Source organism: Melanostigma gelatinosum (assembly GCF_949748355.1).
Source record: "Melanostigma gelatinosum genome assembly, chromosome: 12".
Classification (NCBI taxonomy): Eukaryota; Metazoa; Chordata; class Actinopteri; order Perciformes; family Zoarcidae; genus Melanostigma; species Melanostigma gelatinosum.
The window spans coordinates 989,892-999,891 of record NC_136645.1 but is presented as its reverse complement, the minus strand read 5'-3'; the positions used below and the strand labels follow the sequence as shown (position 1 = coordinate 999,891).

The 10,000-nt window shown below is 43.7% G+C and overlaps 1 protein-coding gene across 1 annotated transcript; it reads left to right on the top strand.

Annotated features, from left to right (window-relative positions):
* Nucleotides 1-4,528: 4,528 nt before the first annotated feature.
* vip (vasoactive intestinal peptide) lies at nucleotides 4,529-8,606 on the top strand (the record flags this gene model as incomplete). The annotated part of the gene is made up of 5 exons (XM_079280104.1): nucleotides 4,529-4,623; nucleotides 4,734-4,838; nucleotides 6,028-6,153; nucleotides 7,726-7,837; nucleotides 8,598-8,606. The coding sequence occupies 5 exons, from the start codon at nucleotides 4,529-4,531 to the stop codon at nucleotides 8,604-8,606; spliced, it is 447 nt and encodes a 148-aa protein (XP_079136230.1).
* Nucleotides 8,607-10,000: the final 1,394 nt, after the last annotated feature.

Sequence of the window (10,000 nt, the reverse complement as noted above, 5' to 3'; positions counted from 1 at the left end):
ACCCTCTCACCTGCACTCTGTGCGTCTGTGGCCTTCATCATGGCTCACGGTTACGTTGATAAGATACTAAATCATTTCGTGGGATGTCTCAGAATTGCGGCGCATTACTTTTCGTAGGTTTTGCGTCGAATGCCGGCTGAGAGCAGCCGAGAGTAGCTAGACCGGTGAGACCGGCATGTCTCAGTAAATGCTATTACCCGGCTCATGGGAGGAAGCTACGTCCACACGGTTTGTGTGGTAAACACATCATTTGCATTACAGCGTTAATGCTGCTCATTTCCCAGATTTCATCCGGCTGTGTTGACCCGTCGTCTCCGTTCCTCAGCCTGTCTCCTGCTGCAGTAAACCAGGTTCAGCCATCGGGGGAGTTTAGCCCTAATCTATCAGAGTAATCTCCTCTGGTTGTGGAAGGCGATCCATCACCCGAACCCAGCCGGGTCCTGGCTGATCCAGGAGCACCAACGTCTTCCCGGTGGGAGACGGGAACCGGTTTGACACCCGGCACCTGTGACGGCTTTACAGATGAGCGTAAAGTGGAGGGCCGACACCGACCTCACGCCCAAACACTGTCAGTGTGATGGAGTTACTCATACTGCAGCTCCTCCATCAACTCCATCAACAATCGTCAGGCTGCCAGCAGTAATCTGCCATCACACTCGTTGGTTAATTGGATAATGTGGTGCAGAGGAGGCACTCAGCCGGTCGGGGATTCCCCTCATCACACTGCCGGTGAGAGAGTCCTGATGCAAAGTGTCTCATGATGAAGACGTCCAACATGTGGACCTTCACCACGGAGACATTTACTTGTCTTATAAAAGGTCTTCGTGACCTTAAGATGAATTAGTAACAGTGCTGGTAGTCAGGGTTGTGCTGCTGCTCGTTATAGTGCAGATAGTTAAGAGTATTGCAGTATAGTATAAGTGGTAGTAGTAGAACCAGTGTTGAGCAAAGAAGCAGTACAATGGGTCGTACTATTTAAAGAGCATTAGTACCAGCAGTACAACTTGTATTATTGGAGGCATTAGTATTATCACTGGCAGCATCGTGGTATAGTACAGTAAAAAGTACAATATTTGCCTCTGGTATGTCGTGGAGGAGAAGCAGGAAGTACTCAAGTAAAGTACAACTTGTACTAAAGTACAGTAGTTGAGTACATGTACTGAGCTACATTCCAGCGCTGACCAGGTGAACATGTGACGCACAGAGAGCAGGAGGAACGGGGGATGATTTCAGAACTGAGGAAGACGTTACATCTTGATGTCCTCTGAGTCGTCCTGCTCGTCCACAGGAACGTTTTCTTCACAACATTCCATCAACGTAATAACGCTGATGTTTCCTCCATCAGCTTCCTCTTCCTGCACGGATCTGTGTCCAATCACTGCTGTCAATTAGACCAGCGCCTTCTCCCACCGGACTTCTGCCTAATCTACTTTCTCTCTGGACTGATCACATTAAGGTTCAGATGGTGGTTAAGGAGGAGGAGGAGGAGGAGGAGGAGGAGGAGGAGGTGATCTGCCAGAGACGCTGTAGTCATGACGTAGTGGTAAATACAATGTGTGATCATCGTTGGGTGCAGCCACAAAGGCAAAGCAATAAATTAACCATATTTTACCTTTTTTCTTATTTTTTATCGTTGCATATCTCACAATACTTTTAATATTTAAAAATGTGTATTACTGTTGGCACAACATTCTATTCAAGTCAATTATACCTCAACTCTATTGTATTGTTGGGACCCTTTAAAGTTGATGACCAGTGGTGAGCCTGAATGTCCACCCGGTGTGTCTGCAATCACCACAGCGGTATTGTGTGAATGAATGAATGAAATGAATGAATGAAACAACTGGCTGACACCCCGTCTGGACACCAAGTCGTAAAACACACTTCATTCAAACTCAAAAACCAGCGCCGATGAATGCAGGTCATTGGCTCGAAGTCGTTATACAAGACACTTCCAGCAATCTTGCAAAAACTAAATTAAAGTCGCCCACAAAGCAGCAGCTGAGTTGCGGAAATGTACTCAGCTGTACGTGCACGGTAGTTCTGTTAGCTGTTAGCCAAACACACCGTCCAAAAAAAAGAAATGGATGGATGATGGATGGATGGTTAGATGGTTGGATGAGGTGGCAGCGCAACATGACAACGTAACATGACAACTTAACATCGCAACGTAACATCGCAACGTAACATTGTAATGTGACAGCGTAACAGGACAACGTCACACGACAACGTAAGACGACAACGTAACATCGCAACGTGATATCGCAACTTAACATCGCAACATCACATCGCAATGTGACATCGTAACGTGACAACGTAACAGGACAGCGTCACACGACAACGTAACACGACAACGTAAGACGACAACGTAACATCCCAACGACACATCGCAACGTGACATCGCAACTTAACATCGCAACGTAACATCGCAACGTCACATTGTAACGTGACATCGTAATGTGACAACGTAACAGGACAGCGTCACACGACAACGTAACACGACAACGTAACATCCCAACGTAACATCGCAACGTGACATCGCAACGTGACATCGCAACTTAACGTCGCAACGTCACGTCGCAACGTCACGTCGTAATGTGACAACGTAACAGGACAGCGTCACACGACAATGTAACACGACAACGTAACACGACAACGTAACACGGCAACGTGACCTCGCAACGTCACATCGTAACGTGACAGCGTAAAACGACAGCGTAACACATTCAACGTGACACCGCAACGTGACAGCGTAACACGACAACGGGACAGCGTAACAACTTCCTGAAGAGACTTTTGAAACATGCAGTTAATAGTTTATGATAGTTTTTGTGTCATGACAGGACGATGCACAAGATTTTAAAAAAGAGAAATGTTTGGAGCTCAAAATGATGCTTGGAAACACGTCTCATTTCCACGAAAACATATTTGTATGTAAAGAATCAGAGTCACTGAGGGGTCCACGGCTCAGGGCGGCCTCTCATAACCTTTGTTGTGATTCATGAAGCTGGAGATAATCTCCAGATCTCTGCTCTTCATATCGCTGATTATTAGATCAGTCTGCTGGGTTTTTGACAGTCGATATGTGGTGCAGATGTTTCTATTACTTGGACATTTTATACTTTTAATTAATTTCCACCAAGGAACAGTGGACAAGCTGACAAAGAGAGAATCTGATTTCATGATCTATAGATGTCTCCACAACACAATCATCCTATATGTAATATGAGAATAATGGATCTGCTTTACCCGCTCAGTTTGGCACCAATAGTTCTGGGCCCCTTTCAGATGGACTCTTGGCTTCTTGCAGCAGCTGACCTGCACCGTGATGGAGCCCAGAGAAAACGATCCGATGAGTCAACAGTCAACTCTGGATGATGAGTTAGTTATTATACGATTCATTAGAAGAAAAAGGAGAAGAAGAAGAAGAAAAAACGTCCCGCTAATTTCACCAGAGACATGTTTGGTTCCGACCGTGAGCAAGACCGGTGACGGAGGCAGCGACCTGCTGACGTCTCAGGCCGCTGATCGAATCTAAAGTCCCCCTCGCGCTGCATGAGAAACATCCAGGTGTATAAAACGGGAGCGGAGCGGAGAGCGAACAGAAGAAGAGTCAGGAACACCAAACCGACTGGAGATACAGCAGCGGCTCGAGACCAGGACTTTGGAGAACAAGCAGACAACTTTCTGGAGAGCACATGTAAGATTTTATCTTTACGCACGTGGTTTTCTTTAGATGGCGCGCTCCATGCCTGGTCGTGTTTCTGCGCGCTCCGGCCACGTTTTTGGAGAAATCTTTCCAAATGACCGATTTTACAAAACAATGAATTGCTCTTTGTTTACAATTTAAGCAACAAGCTCGACATATTTCATTTGTTTTTAGGTGGAAACGCTGTGCGTATTTACGCATCAGACTCATTTTTATTTATTCAGCCAAAAAATCCACCATCACCTCAGAGATTTGCCGACGACCTGAGAGTTTAAATAATAAGATATAATCCAACTGTGATTACTGGTGTTGTAGTTTTATGATGTCGGGTTCATATTCACAGTGATGACGTAATGAGTTTGTTTCTTGAGAACAAATTATTGGTTAAAACGAGTCAATAAATAAGAAGTCATTTTAAATGAAGTACATTCTCTCTTATAGACTAACAGGTGAAATTATTACACTCCAAATTGACATTTACTCTGATTATTTTATTGTGGAAATGGAAATATTTTGGACAGTGAAGTGATTTGAGGAAAAGCGCGTTTCTGTTGGTAGAAGCTGAACACGCTTCCTTTAGCTTGTGGTCTCTGTGGGACAAAAGTGTCGCAGCGTCTCCGCGGGGAAACGGGTTTGTCCTCGCCAGCCGTGCGTAATTACGCACTGTTTCTTTTGCTCCCCTCGGACAGAATGCAGCATTACGTGAGTGTTCCAAACGGCTCTCCGTGGCTCTGAACTGCTCCTCTGTTAACAACGTGACTGTTGGGCGTCATGGTGTCCTCGGTGTTCACTGTCGTTTCCATCCTCAGGTGTAAAGCCATGTTACAGCGGACCGGCCCCCAGCTGCTGTTCCTAATAGCCCTGTGCAGCGTGCTGTACTCCCGGACTCTGAGTCTGCCATACACATCCATGAGGTAAGAGACCTGCGGACCTGCTCACGGTTATTCTTTTATGTCTGTGATTATTGGAGCCGCTGTGTCTGAACACAGTGGATTGTAATGTCACTGTCCGTGATGCTGTGCAGGCCGACGAGACACGCGGACGGTCTGTTCACCAGCGGATACAGCAAACTCCTTGGGCAGCTGTCAGCGCGGAGGTACCTGGAGTCTCTGATCGGGAAGCGGGTCAGGTAGGTGACCTCCCCGTCCCGAGAGCCCGGTAGAACGGCGAGCTGGCGGGCATGACACGAGGCTGAATCTGCTTTTTATTTTTTACGGAGGAACCTTGAAATTGTTATGTTTGATAAGAGTCTAAAGCCTGTTCACCTGACACGTATTACCAGGTCGGTGCTGAGCTGCCAGAACCGGACGGTGTGAAAAATACAAACCAGCTTCCAGATTTATGAAACAGGAATTCTATTTTTGAAAATAGAAAAGAGTGAAACAAGCGGATAAAGAAACCAAAATCAGCCTCCTGATGCACAATTATTAAAAAAACAAACCATGAGAGCTTTATGCCTCATAAGGACCGGAGCCACGGGGGCTTTAGTGGACAGTTTACGAAACAATGTCGAAAATACGTAAATGAGTGTAGAAGTCTAAAGTCTGAAAATGCTGTTGAAAGAGTTTTTTTCAGATTATTTGTCTTCATACAGAAATTAATTCAAAGAAAACACGAATCATGTTTTAAATATGTGGTGAAGGATAAAACTTGTGGTGTTAAATTGTATTATTTTAATCAGACGTGTTTGAAACCATGAATTTAATTAAGTTCTTTGAAACAAACAAATAAAAACATCCATAAAATGATGAAAATGTGATCATTTGTGTGAAAACCACATTTTCTAACATTTACGTCACAGGAAACGTTTCTTGCAAATAAAACAATAAAAACATCATGAAACAGGTGACATGTTTTCAGCAGCGTCGACAGTTTGACACCAGACGACTTTCTGACATTTGCAATAAAAAGCCTTTTGTAATTGACCAAACAATTGTAAAGGTGAATGTACCACTGCTGTTTCACTACATGTTATATCCAGACACAAAGAGAAGGACGACGCCTCTCACTCCTCCCGTTCCTCTTCCTTCCTCTCGTTCCTCTTCCTTCCTCTCGTTCCTCTTCGTTCCTCCCATTCCTCTTCCTTCCTCTTCCTTCCTCTTCCTTCCTCTTCCTTCCTCTTCCTTCCTCTTCCTTCCTCCTGTTCCTCTTCATTCCTCTTCATTCCTCTTCCTTCCTCTTCCTTCCTCTTCCTTCCTCCCGTTCCTCTTCCTTCCTCTTCCTTCCTCTTCCTTCCTCTTCCTTCCTCCTGTTCCTCTTCCTTCCTCCCGTTCCTCTTCCTTCCTCTTCCTTCCTTTTCCTTCCTCTTCTCTTTGCAGCGACGAACTGATGGAGGAGCCGGTGAAGCGCCACTCAGACGCCATCTTCACAGACAACTACAGCCGCTTCCGCAAACAGATGGCCGTTAAGAAGTACCTGAACTCGGTCTTAACAGGAAAGAGAAGGTATGCACCAGACCTCCCTACATTCACTGGAACATGAACCTCATTCGGACTCATAATAGTTTATGTGGTACTGAAAACACCTTATTTTTGTCTCAAAGGAATCTCTTGAGCTCAGTTTTTGTTATGAAATGTTGTAAACATATAAACGTGTCCTCGTACATATGAACTATTAACTGTAAATAAGAAGTGGACGTAGTCATCGTGACGTCACTCATCGGTTTGTGGACGTTTTGAGTTCTCGAGTTCAGCCTTTTGGCCGTCGCCATGTTGTTTTTTTGCAACCAGTGAACAGGAAGTGACCATATCTGGACTGAGGAGGAGTGACGTAGAGACCTGTCAATCACTGTGTAGCCCCGCCCTAAAGCATCCCCTGCTTTATGGTCTGTGTGACTCTAAATGGACCATAATGTACTAAATGAACATCATGCTGTATTGAAGAAGACTTGAAACTAGAGATTGAGACATAAACTCATGTTTACAATGTTTACTGAGGTAATAAATCAAGAGAGAAGTAGAGTCATTTTCTATAGACTTCTATACAACCAGAGGAGTCGCCCCCTGGTGGACACTAGAGAGAATGCAGGTTGTCTCCTGGTAGGATGATTTATGGGATTAGGAGTAAATGGTGGTTTGGGTAAAAATAACTCCAGAACTACGTTACTTAAGGACGTAAGTTACATAACAAATACGTCAATGTTCATGTGTTATGTTTCACACGGTACTTTATAAAGTCCAGTGTTTTATCCTCCTACCTAAGAAGACTGAATCACTCTTTCTACCCCGTCAGCTGTCCTGGCTCATGATTACGTGGGTGATATTTGTATTGTGCTGCATTATTTTTAGAAGGTGCGGCTGATAACAGAGTGTGAGATCAGCCTGAATAAAGACATGGAGCGACATCGCCTGCTGGTTTTCAAAGGAACAATGTGAAACCTGCTCCTTTAAATTTAGAGTTAATTTGAATGGAATTCTACACGGTTGATGATTTCTCTTAACACCAGGATCAGCCTTCTAAATGACAACATGGACATTTTAAACATTGTAGATCTAAAACAAAGCGTTGTTGATGAACTGCATGGCACACCTCTCCTTTCAAATGTATTGAGAGAGTAATACTGATGGATGGACATCAATGAGGGAAGCAGATATAAAGTTGATTTCATGGTAAAAGTGACCGATTCTCCAACATTGAAGCCTGCAGCCTCCAGAACATTTTATTCATCGTTTGTCTCCGGGTTTGATTGTCTGATAAAACATTTAGCAGCTAACGGAAACAACACAATCATACGTAGAAGACATTGGACCGACACCAAATAACTGTGTGAAGGTTAGCAGTTAAAACAACTTCACTGAATACGGTGGCTCGTTTATTTCGAACAGAAATTCATCTCATCGCTTTAAACGATAAGTGAAGTCAAAACGCTACATTTACAGAAAGTGCATTTTAATGTGTGGTTAAGAAATATCATGCAATTCCATTTTTCCTCCGTCAGATGTTATATTGTTTCGTATAATTTCACGTTTTGTTGTACGATTGAAATGTTTTATTCTGTTTTGACTTTCTGCACACAGCCTAGAAGATCCTGGAACCAGCGACCCGGAGGAGTCCAGGGACGAACCCAACACCTTCCAGGAGAGCTACGATGACATCAACGTAGACCACCTCCTCAACAACTTCCACCTGGTAGGAACACACACACACACACACACACCTCAACCTGAAACAGCCGTTATCCCAAACCACCGTCGATGGGGAACATTATCATTTCAACAAGAGGGAAACCAGTTCGACATAACGCCTGCAGCGCCATGACCCGCCCTACTCTGCCTCTGATTGGCTTAGCCTGACATTCCTACTCTCACCTGCACCAATCACACTCCTCCGGCCTAACGCTAACCAGGCAACGAGTGTTAGCCAATCAGAGGAAGAGGCGGGTCATGACTCGAGGATGGCTCCAAAAAGAGGGAGAGTCAATCCCCATTGACCTCTATGGTAAAATGCTAAACTTTACAGCAGAAATAAACATGTTTACAACTTTATAACTAATATCCCCGTTCATGACAACTGTACAGCGGGTGAATTTATATTTAACTCACCTGTTTCAATGATATTAAGGTTTAAAGTTAGGCATAAATGAGGGCGTGGCCTCTTTGAGAGACAGGTGCGTTTCCTCTCAGGTCGCTAGCTGCTAGCTGTCTGCTCTGTCTGTTGCTACGCTACTGTAAACAGCTACAGTGCATATAGGGCTTTTATTCTGAAAGTGCATCTGGTCTGCGCTGCATTTGTCAAGATTGAAAGGAGTAATAAAGTTTTGCCGTCTCGGTTCGGACTACAGAGCCTCGGTGTTGTAGATTGCGTGTTGAACATGTCCGTTGGTCTACGAACGAGTAAATAAAGAGTTGGAAATAATGAAGGTGTGTTCTTCTCTCCTGTTTGTCTGCAGCCACTCTGAGGAGCAGCTCGTGTTCCAGTGAATACCTCAAGTCATCCTCATGAAGCCGCCCATTCCAGAAAACACAGTATTAATCCAGAACGGACGTTCGACAGTCAGATCAGCCAATGATGATGATGTGTTCTCCCATGTGGTTATGTATCTCTTCATCCACACAGTACATGTTTACACTGTATATATATATACATGTATATGTATACATACACACAATACTATATCGACTCTTTGGGTCCACGTGCAGTTTGATCAACCAGTGTTTGAAAACCACGGTAAAACAGTAGAACAGTAGTACAGAAGAACAGTAGAACAGTAGGACAGAAGAACAGTAGGACAGAAGAACAGAACAACAGTGGAACAGTAGTACAGAAGAACAGTAGAACAGAAGAACAGTAGAACAGTAGAACAGAACAACAGTGGAACAGTAGTACAGAAGAACAGTAGAACAGAAGAACAGTAGAACAGTAGAACAGAACAACAGTGGAACAGTAGTACAGAAGAACAGTAGAACAGAAGAACAGTAGAACAGTAGAACAGAAGAACAGAAGAACAGAAGAACAGTAGAACAGAAGAACAGAAGAACAGTAGAACAGAAGAACAGAAGAACAGTAGAACAGTAGAACAGAAGAACAGAAGAACAGTAGAACAGTAGAACAGAAGAACAGAAGAACAGAAGAACAGAAGAACAGTAGAACAGTAGAACAGTAGAACAGAACAACAGTGGAACAGTAGAACAGTAGAACAGAACAACAGTGGAACAGTAGAACAGAAGAACAGAAGAACAGTAGAACAGTAGAACAGAAGAACAGAAGAACAGAAGAACAGAAGAACAGTAGAACAGTAGAACAGAAGAACAGAAGAACAGAAGAACAGAAGAACAGTAGAACAGTAGAACAGTAGAACAGAACAACAGTGGAACAGTAGAACAGTAGAACAGAACAACAGTGGAACAGTAGAACAGTAGAACAGAACAACAGTGGAACAGTAGAACAGAAGAACAGAAGAACAGTAGAACAGTAGAACAGAAGAACAGAAGAACAGTAGAACAGTAGAACAGAAGAACAGAAGAACAGAAGAACAGAAGAACAGTAGAACAGTAGAACAGTAGAACAGAACAACAGTGGAACAGTAGAACAGTAGAACAGAACAACAGTGGAACAGTAGAACAGAAGAACAGAAGAACAGTAGAACAGTAGAACAGAAGAACAGTAGAACAGAAGAACAGTAGAACAGAAGAACAGTAGAACAGAAGTAGCACATTTACTTTCCTCTAAGATCACTGTTGTTCCATTAACTTTCATTGAAACCGTTTCTCTCATAAAGGAACACTGTCCTATTAAATCTGAATGAAATTTGGTCCGTCGACTCCCATTGAATGTCAAGAGAACAGCATTTAC